Source organism: Dermochelys coriacea, chromosome 5 (genome assembly GCF_009764565.3).
Source record: "Dermochelys coriacea isolate rDerCor1 chromosome 5, rDerCor1.pri.v4, whole genome shotgun sequence".
Taxonomy (NCBI): Eukaryota; Metazoa; Chordata; order Testudines; family Dermochelyidae; genus Dermochelys; species Dermochelys coriacea.
This window is the reverse complement of record NC_050072.1, coordinates 604,232-624,837: the sequence shown is the minus strand read 5'-3', so window position 1 is coordinate 624,837 and position 20,606 is coordinate 604,232. Positions and strand designations below refer to the sequence as shown.

General features: G+C 57.8%; 1 protein-coding gene across 4 annotated transcripts; it reads right to left on the bottom strand.

Annotated features, from left to right (window-relative positions):
• Window positions 1–7,961: 7,961 nt before the first annotated feature.
• On the bottom strand, window positions 7,962–18,868 carry CREB3 (cAMP responsive element binding protein 3). Of its 4 annotated transcripts, none has more exons than XM_043514662.1 (11): window positions 18,683–18,868; window positions 13,207–13,344; window positions 12,803–13,100; window positions 12,472–12,581; window positions 12,202–12,294; window positions 10,978–11,084; window positions 10,093–10,161; window positions 9,791–9,875; window positions 9,572–9,656; window positions 8,666–9,265; window positions 7,962–8,632 (listed from the first exon to the last, which is right to left on the bottom strand). In XM_043514662.1, exons 2-10 carry the CDS (start codon window positions 13,342–13,344, stop codon window positions 8,865–8,867), a joined length of 1,386 nt encoding a protein of 461 aa, XP_043370597.1. In that variant the 5' UTR covers window positions 18,683–18,868; the 3' UTR covers window positions 7,962–8,632; window positions 8,666–8,864. The 4 variants fall into 4 exon arrangements, with proteins under 4 accessions (XP_043370597.1, XP_043370595.1, XP_043370596.1 ...); XM_043514660.1 differs by having other exon boundaries at window positions 13,207–13,475; window positions 18,683–18,830; XM_043514661.1 differs by having other exon boundaries at window positions 13,207–13,928; window positions 18,683–18,789.
• Between the last annotated feature and the right edge of the window lie 1,738 nt (window positions 18,869–20,606).

The window sequence follows — 20,606 nt, the reverse complement described above, 5'->3', positions numbered from 1 at the left end:
GGAGAGCTGGGAGAAGACCCGATCCCAGTTTGACCCCTGGGGGTTTTGGGGTTGCAAAAGGGCTCGGGCCACATAAACCTTCTCACATGTGGCATGCGAGTGCTATCAACCACCCCCAACCTAAGGGAGGGCGTGAAACTGGAAGGGCCTGGTGTAACTCCCACCAAGGAATGGGAGAGATGCTGGGGCACCCATGGGAATGCTGGTGGCTTCGAACTTCTCCAGGTCACCGGCTAAAGTGATCCCGCTCAGTTTGGTCTCAAAGGGGGGAGAGATGTGACGAAGCGGGACTATTCTTAATGTTTCCTCTGAATAGTGTGGGAATGCCTCAGTTTCCCCTATGCAGTTCTTAACTCTCTAGATGGTGGGATAAGGGGGTATGATTGTTGCAGAGCCCTAGAGGCAGGTGTGTGCAGGGGTCTGGACACAGAGAAGGGCCTACACCCTGTTTCCTGGCAACTGATGGCCTGGGCCTTTCCCCCTGCAAGGTGAGAGCTAAAGGGTTGGAGAACAAAGGAATCCGGTGCCCTCCTGGCCCAAGAAAGGGACAAAGCCCAGAGGAGGAGGGGGCTGGAGAGAGTTTCAGTTTGGGGCTGGCTGGGGACATGGAGTGAAGTGCAGATGGGATTGTCTGGCTCACTGCCCCTCCAAAATGGACCCAACTGAGGGGTCCTGTTCTCTGCACCTACAAGCTCTTTGTTAGACCATGTTCCTGTCCTCCTAATAAACCTTCTGTTTTCCTGGCTGGCTTAGAGTCGCGTCTGACTGCGGAGTTGGGGGGCAGGACCCTCTGGTTTCCCCAGGACCCTGCCTGGGCAGACTCGCTGTGGGAAGCGCACGGAGGGCAGAGGATGCTGAATGCTCCGAGGTCAGACCCAGGAAGGGGGAAGCCGGGTGAGCTGTGTGTCCTGCAGACAGGCTGCTCCCAGAGAGGAGACTTCCCCAGAGTCCTGCCTGGCTTCGTAGGGAGCAGTTCCAGAGCATCGCCCTGGGACACCGTGACAGATCCCTTGAACCAGTATAAGGCCTCTATATGTGAGGAAATAGAGATATTATGTAGGAAAACAGGTTCGGGCCCAGGTGGGACAAAAATGCCTGACAGGCCAGGTGCACCGCTGTGAGCTCCCTGATGTTGATACGAAGAGCTAAGTCACGCTGCATCCAGCAAGCTTGGGTGCAGAGGTTGCCCAGGTGGGCTTCCCAGCCAAGATCTGATGGGCTGGGTGAGACCAGGCTGAGCGACGGTGATGGGGGCACAAAGGGATCTTCCCTTAGCACTGACTTGGGGTCTAGCCACCAGTTCAAGGATGAGAAGATGCGGTCCAGCACCGTGACCGCTCGGTCTAGGGGGTGCCTGCTGGGAACATAGACCATTGCTAGCCACATTTGCAGGGGTCACAGATGAAGCCAAGCGGGCCTGACCATGTACGTGCATGCTGCCATGTGGCCCATCAGCACAGGCAAGTGTGGGCTGTGGTGATCGGATGTTTCCTCACATGGGCAATAAGATCCACCATGGCCTGGAAGCATGTTTCCAGAAGGAAGGCCCTGGTTCGCGTGGAATCAAGAACTACTCCAATAAACTCTATGCTCTGGACTGGCGTTAACGAGGACTTTTCTGTGTTTATTAGGAGGTCCAGGTCACCGCAGGTGGAGCGTACCAGATCGAGGCTTCTCCGCACCTGTCCTGGAGACCTGCCCTTGACGAGCCAATCGTCAAGGTACGGAGAGATCTGGACCTCCTGACGTCTAAGGTAAGCCACTACTGGTGCCATGCATTTCATGAACACCCTGGGGGCTGAGGACAGGCCAAAGGGTAGCGCTGTGAACTGGAAGTGGTGCCTGGCCACTATGAAACGCAGGAACCGTCTGTGTCCTGGAAATATGGAGATATGGAAATACGTGTCCTTTAAGTCGAGAGTGTGTACCAGTCCCCAGATCCAGGGAGGGGATAATGGAGATCATGCAAAACTTCAACTTCTAGAGAGACTTATTGAGGCCACGCAGGTCCAGGATGGGTCTGAGGCCCCCCTTGGCCTCTGGGATTAGGAAGCAGAGGGAATAGAATCCTCTTCCTTCCATGTCCCAAGGAACTGCCTCCACAGACCCCAGCTGTAGGAGCTTGTCGACCTCCGGAACCAGGAGTTGCTCGTGAGAGGGGTCCCTGAAGAGGGATGGGAAAGCAGGGGAGTGGGAAGGAGGGGTATCCACAAACTGCAGGGTATAGCCCTGAGGTACTATGTCCAGGACCCAATGGTCTGAGGTAACCTGAGACCAGGCCGAGCGGTAGGGAGAAAGGCAGTAGAGCAAAGGACGGGCAGGATCTGGCCAGCTGATTGGGGCGTCACTCTCAAGCGCACCCTCAAAACGATCGCTTTTAGCCTCCTGGGTGTTTAGCGGGTCTGGGTTGGGCTGGCGAGTGAGAGAAGGAAGGGCAGCGATGGCTAAACCCAGTGTCCAGGGAGCTCGCCCCGCTTGGGGTGAATTCCCTGCTGGGACCTTAACTATCCGCTAATTATGCACTTAACGCTAACTACAATCGAAGGAAGGCTTGATGGCACAAAGTCCCAGTGGAAGAAATGGCTAGCTCTTGACAAGCAAGAGAGGTGCCCTGACTGACCACCACAGGCGGTAAGAAGGACTGAGAGCGCGTGGGCCGGCAGCGTCTGATATACCGCGGCATGAGCGCGCACTCTAGGGGGCGCCACAGCCGGCCCTACGGGTACCGCTAAGGCAAAAGTCACCGATGGCCACGCACACGGGCACGCACGCACCTAGACTGGAATCGACGTGAGCAGGCACTCGCAGAAGAACAGTCAGTTACATCTGTTAAAGCTCACAAAGAGAAGGATAATCTCAGAAATGAACTCTCCCTGCTCCTCAGCCCAGGGGACCCTGGGAGACGGCAGAGATGGCCCGCAGCCTGGCCCAAGCATCAGCTTCCTTGGGGGGTCCACCAGGGTGACCTCCTATTATGTACGTCAGGGCCTGGTGGAAGCTGCAACCTTCTAATTGCTTATTGGACATTTGTCAAAGGGGCGCTTGGATTTCTGGTCTTAGAATCATAGAATCATAGAATATCAGGGTTGGAAGGGACCCCAGAAGGTCATCTAGTCCAACCCCCTGCTCAAAGCAGGACCAAGTCCCAGTTAAATCATCCCAGCCAGGGCTTTGTCAAGCCTGACCTTAAAAACCTCTAAGGAAGGAGATTCTACCACCTCCCTAGGTAACGCATTCCAGTGTTTCACCACCCTCTTAGTGAAAAAGTTTTCCTAATATCCAATCTAAACCTCCCCCATTGCAACTTGAGACCATTACTCCTCGTTCTGTCATCTGCTACCATTGAGAACAGTCTAGAGCCATCCTCTTTGAAACCCCCTTTCAGGTAGTTGAAAGCAGCTATCAAATCCCCCCTCATTCTTCTCTTCTGCAGACTAAACAATCCCAGCTCCCTCAGCCTCTCCTCATAAGTCATGTGCTCTAGACCCCTAATCATTTTCGTTGCCCTTCGTTGTACTCTTTCCAATTTATCCACATCCTTCCTGTAGTGTGGGGCCCAAAACTGGACACAGTACTCCAGATGAGGCCTCACCAGTGTCGAATAGAGGGGAACGATCACGTCCCTCGATCTGCTCGCTATGCCCCTACTTATACATCCCAAAATGCCATTGGCCTTCTTGGCAACAAGGGCACACTGCTGACTCATATCCAGCTTCTCGTCCACTGTCACCCCTAGGTCCTTTTCCGCAGAACTGCTGCCGAGCCATTCGGTCCCTAGTCTGTAGCGGTGCATTGGATTCTTCCATCCTAAGTGCAGGACCCTGCACTTATCCTTATTGAACCTCATTAGATTTCTTTTGGCCCAATCCTCCAATTTGTCTAGGTCCTTCTGTATCCTATCCCTCCCCTCCAGCGTATCTACCACTCCTCCCAGTTTAGTATCATCCGCAAATTTGCTGAGAGTGCAATCCACACCATCTTCCAGATCATTTATGAAGATATTGAACAAACGGGCCCCAGGACCGACCCCTGGGGCACTCCACTTGACACCGGCTGCCAACTAGACATGGAGCCATTGATCACTACCCGTTGAGCCCGACAATCTAGCCAGCTTTCTACCCACCTTATAGTGCATTCATCCAGCCCATACTTCCTTAACTTGCTGACAAGAATGCTGTGGGAGACCGTGTCAAAAGCTTTGCTAAAGTCAAGAAACAATACATCCACTGCTTTCCCTTCATCCACAGAACCAGTAATCTCATCATAAAGGCGATTAGATTAGTCAGGCATGACCTTCCCTTGGTGAATCCATGCTGACTGTTCCTGATCACTTTCCTCTCCTCTAAGTGCTTCAGGATTGATTCTTTGAGGACCTGCTCCATGATTTTTTCCAGGGACTGAGGTGAGGCTGACCGGCCTGTAGTTCCCAGGATCCTCCTTCTTCCCTTTTTTAAAGATGGGCACTACATTAGCCTTTTCCAGTCATCCGGGACTTCCCCCGTTCGCCACGAGTTTTCAAAGATAATGGCCAAGGGCTCTGCAATCACAGCCGCCAATTCCTTCAGCACTCTCGGATGCAATTCGTCCGGCCCCATGGACTTGTGCACGTCCAGCTTTTCTAAATAGTCCCTAACCACCTCTATCTCTACAGAGGGCTGGCCATCTCTTCCCCATTTGTGTTGCCCAGCACAGCAGTCTGGGAGCTGACCTTGTTAGTGAAAACAGAGGCAAAAAAAGCATTGAGTACATTAGCTTTTTCCACATCCTCTGTCACTAGCTTGCCTCCCTCATTCAGTAAGGGGCCCACACTTTCCTTGGCTTTCTTCTTGTTGCCAACATACCTGAAGAAACCCTTCTTGTTACTCTTGACATCTCTTGCTAGCTGCAGCTCCAGGTGCGATTTGGCCCTCCTGATATCTTCCTACATGCCCGAGCAATATTTTTATACTCTTCCCTGGTCATATGTCCAACCTTCCACTTCTTGTAAGCTTCTTTTTTATGTTTAAGATCCGCTAGGATTTCACCATTAAGCCAAGCTGGTCGCCTGCCATATTTACTATTCTTTCGACTCATCGGGATGGTTTGTCCCTGTAACCTCAACAGGGATTCCTTGAAATACAGCCAGCTCTCCTGGACTCCCTTCCCTTTCATGTTAGTCCCCCAGGGGATCCTGGCCATCTGTTCCCTGAGGGAGTCAAAGTCCGCTTTCCTGAAGTCCAGGGTCCGTATCTTAGTTTCTCTGCTACATCTGTTGGTAGCCAGAAGGTGCCGCTGGTGTATAACACGTTCCTTTTACTGGAGGTTTTTATGTTTGATTCATTTCAAGGATTTGCAAAAAGAAAAGGAGGACTTGTGGCACCTTAGAGACTAACACATTTATTCTAAGGTGCCACAAGTACTCCTTTTCTTTTTGCGGATACAGACTAACACAGCTGCTACTCTGAAACTTTTCAAGGATTGTGTTTCTCTGTTAACGCTTACTCCTAATTGGAATTCCTCCCTTTTTAACGCAACTTGTTTAATGTTTCGGAGTTGTACTGGGTTACATACTTGTAGCTTTCAGTATGGGTGTCCATAGTCTGTACATGCTGTGACCACATCTCACACCTTTCATCTGTCAGCTTTCAGGGCTGTGAATAGGATCAGAACAGGCAGTACTGCAAGTAGAAATAATTTCTTGTGGGTACTGTACCCATCGGAAGGACACAAGGGGGGGCATGTACCCTCCCCACATGACTCCTCCCCACCCTGCTCCCAGGTTGGGGCTCCCACACTCTCCCCATCCCCTCCGACACCCCTGGAAAGACCAGGGAGCCAGCTGTGTAGGCGGTGGGTTTCCTTGGGGGCTAGATGCAAACACAGAAGGCTGGGTATTGTTTTGGTGGAGCTGTGTGTGTTTGTGGGGGTGCCAGCCAGTCTCCCCCTCCCCCTGCAAACACCTACTGCTCCCCACTCCCATAGCTGGGAGCGTCTGACTGGCTGGCTGACCCCGTGGGGTAGGAAGGGGTTCTGGCTCCTGTGGCATAAGCAGGCTGAGCCTCCCACCCACACAATTACTGCATCAGTGTTGAAGTAGCTGAGCCCACCACGGGCTGGTCAAGTCCTTTAGGGGCCTCTTGCCCGAGCTGGGCTTCTCTGGGTGCCCTGGGCAGAGCCAGGCCTGCTGGGTGTGCGTGGCAGGTTGGCAGGAACAGCAGCAAGCTAGCTGCTCTCCTGGCCTAAGCATGGGTCAGCACGGCAGGAGCAGGTAGGACCCCCAAGCCAAGGCTCAGCGATGGGCTGCTTGGGAAGGGCCTGACCAGAGATGAGCAGCCCAGAGGCCATGGGACACAGGACAGCTTAGGGCCACTGGCTACCCCTGACCTTGGGGCCCCAGGCCGGTGTTGGTGTGCAGGACCCCAGGCAGGTAATGCAGAACCCTCACCACAGGTGGGAGGCACTAGCCCAGGAGGGACAAGTCTGGGCTAGACGATGTGTTTGGTTAGGGAAGGCAGGGCCAGAACCGAATGGGTTGGAGTGGACCCACCCTGCCAGAAGGAAGCAAGGCACTGTGGCAGCGGGGAGGGAAGCCAGGGGCTCCAGGTGCACGAAGCCTGTCCCAAGCCCCACCCCAGGGGTGAAGCTAGGACATGCCAGGCTGCTCCCTGCTGCAGGGATGCCTTACAGGCAGCGAGGAAACTGCTGGCGATGAAAAGCCAGGGCGAGGGCCCTACAGCTGCTGGATCACGTGCAGGTCCCTAGAGCAGGGCTCCCTGCCGGCCAAAAACTGACCAAGCCCCTGCCCAGCAGTTTGGAGAAGTCCTGGGGAAAGGAGCCAAAGAGGAGAAAGGTAGCACCCCTCTGCCAGGGCATCTGCTGGGCAGGGACAGGCCCAGGGAAGTGGTGTGATGCATTTAGGCCCAAGTCCCCACCCCAGGTTTATCTAGGTGAAGCGCACTGGATGGAGAGTTCTCCTAAAAGGGACCCCCTGGTGTGTGTAGGAAGGTGCCCCCTTAGGGTCCCCTTTGGCCATGCCTGTACCAGACTCCCCAGGACAGAGCCGATTTAGGGACAAGCATTCATGAGGGGTCTGCAGCTCAGCACAGGCCAAGCTGAGCCCTGCTGGCCATGGAGAGGTCAGCTCCTGGGGCACACAAGCCTTACTGCAGCAGGCACTGCCCTGGGGGGAGCAGGAGCAGCTGCCCTCCCCACAGGGCACACCCAGGGACAAAGGGGGCAGGGCAGGTGACTCACGCAGCTGCAGCACTGCTCTGACCACAGGACTTCCCTGAATCTATCCTGGTTTGAACAGATCCCTTAGAAAAACATCCCCCTGCTGGCTGAAGAATTTCCAGCGATGGAGAATCTGCCACCACCCTGGTATGAAATTGCTGCCGTGGTTCCTCGCTCACTGTCACCAGTTACACCTTTGTTCTAGTGTGAATGGTCCTGCTCCAGCATTGGCTCGAGTGGGACCTTTCTCGGCTTGAGAGAAGGACCCTGGCGTATCAAGTTCCTCTTCCCCCACTGATACCGCGAGTGTGATCATCACCCGAACCTTCTGTTGGATAAAGTCCTTGAGGCTGGTGCTCCAGGGAGCCCCACTTTTCCCCCTCTGCTTTACCACCTGTCTCCCCCGGGGGGCAGGGCCAGGCCCCTCTCTCCAAACAGGGTGGGGCTGGCCCTGGCTGCACCAGGCTCAGGCCCTGCCTGGCTTCCTGGGACTGGAGACAGCGAGGTTCCAAATGCACATGGGGCAAAGCAGGTTCCTCAGGAGAACAGGCTCAGCTGCTTCTGAGCAAAGGCTGCCTGCAGGAGGCTGGTTCTTTGGTTTGGCTGAAACACAGCACCCCTGCCCTGGAGAGGGAGCAGGCCTGGAACAGGCCCCAGGTCAATAAGGGTCAAGTCTCGCCCTGGGAGCATAGTGACATGCCCCCGTGTGTGGCTGGGAGGCAGCTGTGGGGTTAGACAGACACTGCACCCAGGGGACAACCCAGCAGCGGGTCCACTTTATTATAACAGAGCCATTACTGTAGCAGTTAGGAGCCTGCTGGACCAGGCCCCCTTGTTCTCCTTTTCCTGGGCTGGAGCTGGCTCAGCTGGCAGTCCTCATCCCATGGCTCAGCCACGTTACAGCAACACCTGCCCAGGGCTGCAGGCCAGAGGTCAATTTATGGAGGAGCCCAGCTGACCTAGTCCTCCCCCCTGCCACAGGCCCCACCAGCCGTTACAGAGGCTGCCCCTCAGGGCTCTCTGAACCTCCACCCCTGCAGCAGTGCAGCCCCCTCCCCTCAAGGGGCTCATGATCAGCAGCCCCTTGGCCAGCAGGGAGGCAGCACACAGCGCTGGGCAGGGACCCTCTGCCTGCAGCCGCCCCCAGCCACGCCAAGAACAGTGGCTGGGGCTCTGCAGGAGGGAGGTCGATGAGAGAAATTTAGTGCTGTCCCCTGGCCGAACCACACCCAGCTGGCAGCCCCTGCGGGGCATAGGGGCTTGGCGTGCCCTGCTGAGGGATGGGGAATCATCGTGTTACTGGAAGGGACAGGTCGCTTGGAGCTGCGGGACTTGCTAAGGGCACCCAGACCCAGGGGCCCAGCCCAATCAAAGTGGTTTCCCACTCCGTCCAGCTGCAGGGAACTAAGTAATGCAGGTGCTTGATCTGGAGAGGGAAGGGGCTGCATGGCACCAACTCCCCATACTTGGCCCCCTCCACGCTGCAGCTAGAACTGTTTCCTGCTACCCCGGAGCCTAGCTGCCCCCCAGTCAGGTTTGGTGGGTCAGGAGACAGACCCCACTCAGGGGCATTTAGAAGCATTTGCGTAGACAAGGATCAGTCAAAACGGCCCCGGCAAATTCACAGCCAGGCAGCACGAGGTGCCCAGCGCTCACATCTCCTCTGCACGGTGCTGCTGGATGACTATGCTGGTGGTGCGCTCCACCCACTCCTGCTTCTTGGTCCCCCAGGCTGATGGCTCAGTAGAGTGCAGGGGGCCCTTCCCAGGAAGCTGCTCTGGCTGCTGGTGGGGGGGACCCAGCTCAGAGCTGGCTCCTGGCGGTGGGTCGGAGGATGAGTTACTGTTGATGGCAGAGCCATGCTCCGCCTTGGGTGGGCGGTGTCCATCCCGGGAGTGATTGAGGCTGCCTGGCAGCGGGGCCGTCTCAGATTCCAGGGCCAGCCCCTCCATTGTGCGCTCCCCCCGTGTTTCAGGCCTCTCTGCCTGCTGGGCAGCTGTTGCCTGAAAGTGGGCCGTGTCACTCGGGTACTCCCGGATCTGACGAGACAGCACTGTAAGAGAGAGGAGAGTCAGCCTGACATCGCCAAGAACGTCGTGCGCCAGGATGGGGGCTGACCCCAGGCTCTCCTGGCCCTACTCTGCGCAGGGCAGGGGAGAGCAGCTTTGCCAGCAGCTTGTGGTGGGACAGGACAGCAGAGCAACCCACAAACAGGCCCCACGCACACGAGGCATAAGCCTGCGACTGCGAAACCATGTCTGTGCTGGGGCCACATCACCAGGAACATTCACCCCGGAAGAGTTCACTGTAGGGCACAATCCTGCCCCTCCCGCTCACCCCCATGCAGCCAGTGACTCACCTCCTCGGAACTCCTCCTGCTGTACTCTGGCTCCGAGCGGATAGAGACTGGGTGAGAGAATGAGGCAGAAGGATAGGAGCAGGACCTGGAGAGAGACAACCGAGCCATCAGCACCAGCGCATGACTCCAGCCAAGGAGGCTCCTCAGCACCACCCACATGGCCAGCACAGATCCGGGGGGCAGAAGCTGGGGCCAATGCCCGGCTACGGGGCCACTCACCATGACACAGGTGCTGGCGGTGGTGGTTTTGGTCGAGGACTGTCTCACCAGGGCCTGGAGCCTCCGTAGCTGCTCGAGCAATGACCTAAGGCAAAGTGTGAAACGCAGGTGAGTGCAGCTCCTGATCCCAAGCTTCCCATCCTGCCACCGAGCCCCGCACAGACCGCCGTGTCCCTCCACCCTGGGGAACAGACTTCACTCCCCTGGCATGTCAGTGCTGACTGGAGGGGCACAGGGAGACAGTGCCCCTTTTCCCACCTTCTTGCCCCCAGGTTTTCATGTCTGGAGTGTCAGGAACTCACATGTTCTCCTTCTGCAGCAGCTGCACCTTCTTCTGCAGCTCGTGGTTCTGCGCCGTGCAGGTGACAACCCTTCCCAAGCAGTGACAGGGAGAGAGGAAAGAGTCAGATTGACCCCCAGGGGAAACCGCGTTGCTGGCTCAGGAGAGTCCTGGCTCAGTGCCTGGTGCAGAATGTCCTGAGGGTGGGGGGCAGGTGTGACCTCATCTGTCCCTAGCACAGCCACAAGCTGGGGGCACAGACAACCAAACTGCTCTGACACAGCTAGGAGGCAGAGCCATGGGCAGCCACCAATTAGCAGTACAGTCGCAGAGCAAGCAGACTGGGTTGCTGGGGTTACCCTGGGACAAACCTCTGAGTGGTAAAAATCAGGTCCCACTCCTCCGCACGCTCACACCAGTGCTTGGAGCCCCGAGCCAGCTCTGCTCCCGGGGCATGGGGCTGCTGGGGTCACTCGCAGCAGGCACTGCCCTGTTGCCGAGCCAGCTCTGCTCCCAGGGTATGGGGCTGCTGGGGTTACTCGCAGCAGGCATTGCCCTGGTGCCAAGGCAGCTCAACAGGAGTGTCTGGCAGAACGCGGCTCCCAGGGGAGGGGGAAGGGCTCATTAGCCGGTGGGTCTCAGCCCTTGAGCGGAGCTTTGCAGCTCCGCCAGAGCGTGGTACAAACAGGCCCTGCCTATCAGCTTCTGCTCCTCTGGGCCCGGGGGCTGGCAGCTGCCTCCAGCGCTTGGAGTGCAAGCGCTTGGTGTCCTTATGCCAGAGGTTTCACTACCCCAGTACTCTGGCAGTGAGCGCTCCCCAGACCCACGGGAGAAGCGACACCCTCTGCTGGGCCTATCACTCCCTAACATCCTGGGGGGATGCAAACCCACTGCTGTGCCCCGGTACCTGCTCTCCAAGCCATCCACATAGACCTTCTTCCTGCGCCGACTGTCCAGGGCCGACTGCTTGTTCCGGATCTTTCGACGGACTCTCTTTAGGAGCCGCTCCTCAGCCTGAAACAGCCAGCTCAGGTTACAGGCCATGCCTGGGCCTCCACACTCTGGGGCGAGAGCCCTGATCCCACCCTGCCAAGGATCCTCCAGAGCACAGGGAGGAGCAGCTGGCGGGTATCTGCCATGGGGCCAGGGGCAGGAAGGGCCTAGGGAGGGCAGAGGTTACTCCAGGTATTTCTCACATGCTTTGCCTGTGGTGTCACTAGGAACCCAGCTGCAGGCCTTGGCCCAGAGGGCAAAGTCACCTGCTGCCTTCCAGTGCGTCAGGAAATCCAGGGGCACTATCAGCACAGCAGGGAGACAAAAGGCAGAGGAGCCCCAGCTCTGACAGCACCTTCTGCTGTTCCAGTCTCTGCATGTGCACCCACACCTACTTCCACTGCCGTCAGCCCACAGCCCCTACACCAGGCGGGCATGCACGCCGGGGCCTGGCCTCCGGCTCACACCGGGCGGGCATGCACGCCGGGGCCTGGCCTCCGGCTCACACCGGGCGGGCCCACCAGAACCCAGCCCAGCCAGAGGTCTTGAAAACAGGGCCTGAAAGAGTCACTGGCCTTAGGAGACCAGGCCAAACTCCTTGGCAGGAGGGGAAGGCCTGAGCCAGTGTCCCTGCAGAACACGGCCCCATGCAGCACAGCCATCTGGAGAATGCAAACAGGCACAACAATGCTCTTCAGGTCCCCGTGGGCAGCTGAGGACTGTCAAGACTCACTTCACTTGCTTTCCTGCTGCTGGGAAACTCTCCACAGCAGCACAGACCCCGCCATCCCTCCACAGTGGCCAGCATGCCAGGGAGCGGCAGCAGCAGGCCACACCTCCGCGACACCTTCTTCCTTCTAGCAGCTAGAGGGGCAGTGGCTCAGATCACCTAGCTGGGGTCTGGCCAGTGGCTGCTATGGAAGATGGAGCCCCGCAAGCAGGGTCCAAGGCAGGAATCCAGCACCATCCCCAATCATGGAGCGGCAGGCCGAGCCTCTCAGCAAGACACCAGCCCTGCACCTTGGTAATGGGGCCCCCTCTTCATGGCTCCTATCAGTCTCTGGCCTAGGCCCCCTTTGAAGGAATGAGTGAGGGGAGGGGCCATGCACTAGAGCGGGGGGGGGAGGAGTGAACTCACCTTGGTCAGGGGCAGGTGGGATGGCAAGGAGACACCCTCTCTCTCCAGAAGCTGTTTCTCCTCTTCTGTCAGGATCAGTTCCGGGAAATCGAACTACAACACAAACCAACCTGCTGCTGAGCACGGAGAACCCCCTCTTCTGAACTAGCGAGGGAAGCCCCCAGGGTAGGAGGGAGTCAGCACCCGAACAGGGAGTGGAGGTGCAAGTGAGGAGGGAAGGAAGGGGCCCACCAGCATTAGCAGTGAGGCCTGCCCCTGGGGCCTCAGTACCTGCATGGGGGTCCCAGGCACGAAGTCATCCATGGGCACAGCAACCGGGAAGTTGAAACTCTGCTCCTCGACAAGCGTCTCCTCTGTACTTCCCGAGTCCCCCCACATATCTGGGAGAGGAACGAGAGTCAGGCGCCACCCACTGTACACCCCCTGTGGCAGAGAAAGATTGAGCCAGCAGGCCAGCCAGACCCCTCTTCCCAACCTCCGGCCTTCTTTTTCCACCTGGCAGACAGCACCAAGTGCTAGGCTGCTTCCCTGCCAAGCCGAGCACGGCCAGTAGCCATGGGCTCAAACTGCGGAAATGGGATTCCCAAGACCTACCCCTTACCCAGGTCAATGGAGATGTCTCTTTCTGTGGTGTCAGCTCTCACGCTCTCCAGCACCGTCCCGTCCTGATGGAGGGAGTAGCTGTGATCAACCTGCACAATGTCAGAGCTCAAAGGGCTGCAAGCGAGGTCCCTGGCCGGAGACACATCCCAGCTGCTGGGGCTGGGGAAGGGATTCTGGTCCTCTGAGATGCCGCTATCACTGTCGAGAGGCAAGTGACCCTGCAAGGCGCTCTGCCCCTCTTCAAAGGGGCTCAGCAGGGAGCTGAGAAAGTCTTCTACCTCCTTGTCATTCAGGAGCTGCAGAGAAAAGTTGCTGCTAAGCAGAGGATGGAGGCCTGAAAGCCCCCTCCCACAGCCCAGCCCAGCTCACTTCTCTATGCTCTGCACCAGACAGCAGTCTCACCTCGGGCTCCAGCAGACCCCAGTCTCCCAGCAGGTTGGCTTCGTCCCCTGAGAACTCTGCACAGGGAGCATCATCCACCAGGAGGAAGCTGAGCAGCTCGTCATCTGCAGAGGCAACCACCTCTTCTGGGCACGACATCTGAGCAAGACAGACAGGGCCATCCAGGGGCCATGGGAGAGATCCACCTCGCATCCAGGAGAGGGACAGGACCTCCCTCCTGCCCCTCTGCCTGGGCACTCACATCTCTACGGTTGTAACTGCCAGGAGTTCTACAGGGAAGGGTACAATACATGCAAAGCCAGGCCCCGGAGACTCTTGCAGCAAGACTACTGGTGCACCTGTGCCTGGCTGGCCATGCACTGTCTGGGCCCAGCAGCTCACAAGAAGGGCAATGAAAGCAGGCAATGCGGCCAAGGCACCTCACAGTGTTAGAGCGCTGCAACAAGGCGCAGCTGGCTGGGCAGGGCCCAGGGGAGTCGCCTCACCCAGCCCCGATACGAGACTGGCTCCTGCAGCTTTCCCTAGAGCCAAAAGATTCTTTGCACCCTGGCCTGATGTCAGCTAGGCCGGCACTCCTTGGAGGCCTCAGATCTGGATGACAGGTGCATCAACTTGTGACCAAGCTGGAGGACAGATCCCAGAAGCCTGAATCTCAGCACAGCAGCAGCTGCTCGGAAATGGGAGGTTGTCCATGGGTCAACCCTGGTGGATCACTCCATCTGCTGCATCAAAGGAGCAGGAAGCAAGGTGGTGAGAGGAAGGGGGGACGCAGGGGCCCCATTGTTCCAGCGAGCACACTGAACAGGTCCCCAGACAGGCAGCCAGGCCCCTGCGGGCTACAGCAGGTGATTCAGAAGTAAGGGTCATAAAAGCTGCTCTGCACATAGAGCGACACCTCTCCCAACATACGTGTGTACATACACACACACACACGCACGCGCGTGCAAACCCAGCAGCCAAGACATCAGCTATTGGGCACGTCAGACAACGCTGAATGGGGGTCATGTGGCTGCCACACTCTCTGCCCCTGCAAGCCTGTCTGAGGAACAGGAAGGCTGGGAGCCGGCTCTGCCCTGCTGAGTCAGAAGGCATAGCTGCAGAAGTGTGCCTAGAGGCAGAGCCTGAGGCAGCGCTAGGCTCCCCCATCGCCTTACTGCCTTGGGTCCCTATGTCTGGGCCCTCAAGGGACCAATCATGCAGCCTCAAAACACACCCCTCTCCTGGCCAGTTCTGAGCTCTGGGGAGCCGCGGACAGACAGCCCACGGACGGGATGGAGAATCAGACTAGTTCTCTGTGAGCATCCAGTGGCCAATTCCACGGCAATGAGCCACTGCCCCAGTGATCACCCCTGGCAATAGACCGGCCTACACCGATCCTTGATTACTTGCACCATGTGTGCTTTCTGCAGCCACCCTGCACTGCTTCCCTCTGCGATTCTGAGCCCTAAACAGACAGCTACACCCTGCACTGCACAGGGTGATCCCACCCCTCTACACAGCCTGCAGGCCCAGGGGACCCTCTTCCCTGGGGGTCAGAAACAGATTCAGCCTAACTCTGGTTTCAATTCCTTTGCCTCACCATGCCATGCCACCTTGCAACGACAGCTCAGGAACATGCCAAAATCCCGCAACATCAGCTAAGCTGCTTTAGAGCGGGGGGCCTGGGAGACAGGACTTCTTGGTTCCTTCCCCAGTTCCGGGTGGGGTCCCCTGGTTAGAGCGGGGGGCCTGGGAGACAGGACTTCTTGGTTCCTTCCCCAGTTCCGGGTGGGGTCCCCTGGTTAGAGCGGGGGGGCTGGGAGACAGGACTTCTTGGTTCCTTCCCCAGTTCCGGGTGGGGTCCCCTGGTTAGAGCGGGGGGCCTGGGAGACAGGACTTCTTGGTTCCTTCCCCAGTTCCGGGTGGGGTCCCCTGGTTAGAGCGGGGGGGGGCTGGGAGACAGGACTTCTTGGTTCCTTCCCCAGTTCCGGGTGGGGTCCCCTGGTTAGAGCGGGGGGGGGCTGGGAGACAGGACTTCTTGGTTCCTTCCCCAGTTCCGGGTGGGGTCCCCTGGTTAGAGCGGGGGGGGCTGGGAGACAGGACTTCTTGGTTCCTTCCCCAGTTCCGGGTGGGGTCCCCTGGTTAGAGCAGGGGGGCTGGAAGTTAGGGCTATTGGGTGCTTCCGCCAGCTCTGGGTGGGGAGTGACGCCTAGCGGTTACAGAGTAGCAGCCGTGTTAGTCTGTATTCGCAAAAAGAAAAGGAGTACTTGTGGCACCTTAGAGACTAACAAATTTATTAGAGCATAAGCTTTCGTGAGCTACAGCTCACTTCATCGGATGCATTTGGTGGAAAAAACAGAGGAGAGATTTATATACACACACACAGAGAACATGAAACAATGGGTTTATCATACACACTGTAAGGAGAGTGATCACTTAAGATAAGCCATCACCAACAGCAGGGGGGGGAAGGAGGAAAACCTTTCATGGTGACAAGCAGGTAGGCTAATTCCAGCAGTTAACAAGAATATCAGAGGAACAGTGGGGGGTGGGGTGGGAGGGAGAAATACCATGGGGAAATAGTTTTACTTTGTGTAATGACTCATCCATTCCCAGTCTCTATTCAAGCCTAAGTTAATTGTATCCAGTTTGCAAATTAATTCCAATTCAGCACTCTCTCCTTGGAGTCTGTTTTTGAAGCTTTTTTGTTGAAGTATAGCCACTCTTAGGTCTGTGATCGAGTGACCAGAGAGATTGAAGTGTTCTCCAACTGGTTTTTGAATGTTATAATTCTTGACGTCTGATTTGTGTCCATTCATTCTTTTACGTAGAGACTGTCCAGTTTGGCCCATGTACATGGCAGAGGGGCATTGCTGGCACATGATGGCATATATCACATTGGTAGATGCGCAGGTGAACGAGCCTCTGATAGTGTGGCTGATGTGATTAGGCCCTATGATGGTATCCCCTGAATAGATATGTGGACAGAGTTGGCAACGGGCTTTGTTGCAAGGATAGGTTCCTGGGTTAGTGGTTCTGTTGTGTGGTGTGTGGTTGCTGGTGAGTATTTGCTTCAGATTGGGGGGCTGTCTGTAAGCAAGGACTGGTCTGTCTCCCAAGATCTGAGAGAGCGATGGCTCGTCCTTCAGGATAGGTTGTAGATCCTTGATGATGCGTTGGAGGGGTTTTAGTTTAGTGCTGTCGTCATCATGAATAGGTCAGAGTATGAACAAGAGGCTACTAGGCAGCTCTCCAACACCACTTTCTACAAGCCATTACCCTCTGATCCCACTGAGAGTTACCAAAAGAAACTACAGCATTTGCTCAAGAAACTCCCTGAAAAAGCACAAGAACAAATTCGCACAGACACACCCCTGGAGCCCCGACCTGGGGTATTCTATCTGCTACCCAAGATCCATAAACCTGGAAATCCTGGACGCCCCATCATCTCAGGCATTGGCACCCTGACAGCAGGATTGTCTGGCTATGTAGACTCCCTCCTCAGGCCCTTCGTTACCAGCACTCCCAGCTATCTTCGAGACACCACCGATTTCCTGAGGAAACTACAGTCCATTGGTGATCTTCCTAAAAACACCATCCTAGCCACTGTGGATGTAGAAGCCTCTACACCAACATTCCACACAAAGATGGACTACAAGCCGTCAGGAACAGTATCCCCGATACTGTCACGGCTAACCTGGTGGCAGAACTTTGTGACTTTGTCCTGACCCATAACTATTTCACATTTGGGGACAATGTATACCTTCAAATCAGCGGCACTGCGATGGGTACCCGCATGGCCCCACAGTATGCCAACATTTTTATGGCTGACTTAGAACAACGCTTCCTCAGCTCTCGTTCCCTAATGCCCCTACTCTACTTGCGCTAAATTGATGACATCTTCATCATCTGGACCCATGGAAAAGAAGCTCTTGAGGAATTCCACCATGATTTCAACAATTTCCATCCCACCATCAACCTCAGCCTGGACCAGTCCACACAAGAGATCCACTTCCTGGACACTACGGTGCTAATAAGCGATGGTCACATAAACACCACCCTATATTGGAAACCTACTGACCGCTATTCCTACCTACATGCCTCTAGCTTTCATCCAGATCATACCACTCGATCCATTGTCTACAGCCAAGCGCTACGATATAACCGCAGTTGCTCCAACCCCTCAGACAGAGACAAACACCTACAAGATCTCTATCATGCATTCCTACAACTACAGTACCCACCTGGTGAAGTGAAGAAACAGATTGACAGAGCCAGAAGAGTACCCAGAAGTCACCTACTACAGGACAGGCCCAACAAAGAAAACAACAGAACGCCACTAGCCATCACCTTCAGCCCCCAACTAAAACCTCTCCAACGCATCATCAAGGATCTACAACCTATCCTGAAGGACGACCCATCACTCTCACAGATCTTGGGAGACAGACCAGTCCTTTCTTACAGACAGCCCCCCAATCTGAAGCAAATACTCACCAGCAAGCACACACCACACAACAGAACCACTAACCCAGGAACCTATCCTTGCAACAAAGCCCGTTGCCAACTCTGTCCACATATCTATTCAGGGGATACCATCATAGGGCCTAATCACATCAGCCACACTATCAGAGGCTCGTTCACCTGCGCATCTACCAATGTGATATATGCCATCATGTGCCAGCAATGCCCCTCTGCCATGTACATTGGCCAAACTGGACAGTCTCTACGTAAAAGAATGAATGGACACAAATCAGACGTCAAGAATTATAACATTCAAAAACCAGTTGGAGAACACTTCAATCTCTCTGGTCACTCGATCACAGACCTAAGAGTGGCTATACTTCAACAAAAAAGCTTCAAAAACAGACTCCAACGAGAGACTGCTGAATTGGAATTAATTTGCAAACTGGATACAATTAACTTAGGCTTGAATAGAGACTGGGAATGGATGAGTCATTACACAAAGTAAAACTATTTCCCCATGGTATTTCTCCCTCCCACCCCACCCCCCACTGTTCCTCTGATATTCTTGTTAACTGCTGGAATTAGCCTACCTGCTTGTCACCATGAAAGGTTTTCCTCCTTTCCCCCCCCTGCTGCTGGTGATGGCTCATCTTAAGTGATCACTCTCCTTACAGTGTGTATGATAAACCCATTGTTTCATGTTCTCTGTGTGTGTGTATATAAATCTCTCCTCTGTTTTTTCCACCAAATGCATCCGATGAAGTGAGCTGTAGCTCACGAAAGCTTATGCTCTAATAAATTTGTTAGTCTCTAAGGTGCCACAAGTACTCCTTTTCTTTTTACCTAGTGGTTAGAGTCAGAGGCGCTGGGAGCCAGGAGCCAGCACTCCTAGGTTCTATCCCAGCTCTGGGAGGGAAGCAGGAGCTAGTGGTTAGAGCGGGGTGGGTGGGAGCCAGGACTCCTGGGTTCTCTCCCAGCGGTCGCGCCCCGGCCCCGGCGACCCCCCGCCCGCACGAGGCGACCCCCCCCATACCTCACTCGGCACCGTCCGCTGCGCCGAGCCGCTTCCAACGCATCAAGAATGACGTCACCGAGCCCACAACCCCCAGCGGCCCCTGCGCCGAAAGCCCGCTCATTGGTGCGCTTGGGGCTGGCTCGGATCCCCATTGGCCGGAAATAATGTCACCCCGACAGCACTGAAGAGCCCGCCCCCAGCCGGCGCCTGAATGACGGGGCGTTGGGGCACCGGGCTGTGAGTGACGGGGACGCTGGAGGGGGCGGGGCCGAGGGCTGTGAGTGACGGGGGAGGGCGGGGCTGAGGGCTGTGAGTGACGGGGGAGGGCGGGGTTGAGGGCTGTGAGTGACGGGGCAGGGCGGGGCCGAGGGCTGTGAGTGACGGGGGAGGGCGGGGCTGAGGGCTGTGAGTGACGGGGGAGGGCGGGGCCGAGGGCTGTGAGTGACGCCGGAGGGCGGGGCCGAGGGCTGTGAGTGACGCCGGAGGGCGGGGCCGAGGGCTGTGAGTGACGGGGGAGGGCGGGGCCGAGGGCTGTGAGTGACGGGGGAGGGCGGGGCTGAGGGCTGTGAGTGACGGGGGAGGGCGGGGCCGAGGGCTGTGAGTGACGCCGGAGGGCGGGGCCGAGGGCTGTGAGTGACGCCGGAGGGCGGGGCTGAGTGCTGTGAGTGACGGGGGAGGGCGGGGCCGAGGGCTGTGAGTGACGCCGGAGGGCGGGGCTGAGTGCTGTGAGTGACGGGGGAGGGCGGGGCTGAGGGCTGTGAGTGACGGGGGAGGGCGGGGCCGAGGGCTGTGAGTGACGGGGGAGGGTGGGGCCGAGGGCTGTGAGTGACGCCGGAGGGCGGGGCCGAGGGCTGTGAGTGACGCCGGAGGGCGGGGCTGAGGGCTGTGAGTGACGGGGGAGGGCGGGGCCGAGGGCTGTGAGTGACAGGGGAGGGCGGGGCCGAGGGCTGTGAGTGACGCCGGAGGGCGGGGCCGAGGGCTGTGAGTGACGCCGGAGGGCGGGGCCGAGGGCTGTGAGTGACGGGGGAGGGCGGGGCCGAGGGCTGTGAGTGACGCCGGAGGGCGGGGCTGAGTGCTGTGAGTGACGGGGGAGGGCGGGGCTGAGGGCTGTGAGTGACGGGGGAGGGCGGGGCCGAGGGCTGTGAGTGACGGGGGAGGGCTGGGCCGAGGGCTGTGAGTGACGCCGGAGGGCGGGGCCGAGGGCTGTGAGTGACGGGGCAGGGCGGGGCCGAGGGCTGTGAGTGACGCCGGAGGGCGGGGCCGAGGGCTGTGAGTGACGGGGGAGGGCGGGGCCGAGGGCTGTGAGTGACGCCGGAGGGCGGGGCCGAGGGCTGTGAGTGACGGGGGAGGGCGGGGCCGAGGGCTGTGAGTGACGGGGGAGGGCTGGGCCGAGGGCTGTGAGTACGCCGGAGGGCGGGGCCGAGGGCTGTGAGTGACGCCGGAGGGCGGGGCCGAGGGCTGTGAGTGACGGGGGAGGGCTGGGCCGAGGGCTGTGAGTGACGGGGGAGGGCGGGGCCGAGGGCTGTGAGTGACGGGGCAGGGCGGGGCCGAGGGCTGTGAGTGACGCCGGAGGGCGGGGCCGAGGGCTGTGAGTGACGGGGGAGGGCGGGGCCGAGGGCTGTGAGTGACGGGGCAGGGCGGGGCCGAGGGCTGTGAGTGACGGGGCAGGGCGGGGCCGAGGGCTGTGAGTGACGGGGGAGGGCTGGGCCGAGGGCTGTGAGTGACGCCGGAGGGCGGGGCCGAGGGCTGTGAGTGACGGGGGAGGGCGGGGCCGAGGGCTGTGAGTGACGGGGCAGGGCGGGGCCGAGGGCTGTGAGTGACGCCGGAGGGCGGGGCCGAGGGCTGTGAGTGACGGGGGAGGGCGGGGCCGAGGGCTGTGAGTGACGGGGCAGGGCGGGGCCGAGGGCTGTGAGTGACGGGGAGGGCGGGGCCGAGGGCTGTG

Excerpts from the sequence above, each read along its gene's own strand:
- CREB3 (XM_043514660.1), bottom strand. The coding sequence starts at position 13,398 with ATGCGAGGTGGATCTCTCCCATGGCCCCTGGATGGCCCTGTCTGTCTT. Across the intron at positions 12,295-12,471 it reads TGCCTGGGACCCCCATGCAG|TTCGATTTCCCGGAACTGAT; the intron begins GTACTGAGGCCC and ends TTTGTGTTGTAG. Across the intron at positions 11,085-12,201 it reads CCCACCTGCCCCTGACCAAG|GCTGAGGAGCGGCTCCTAAA; the intron begins GTGAGTTCACTC and ends TGGCTGTTTCAG.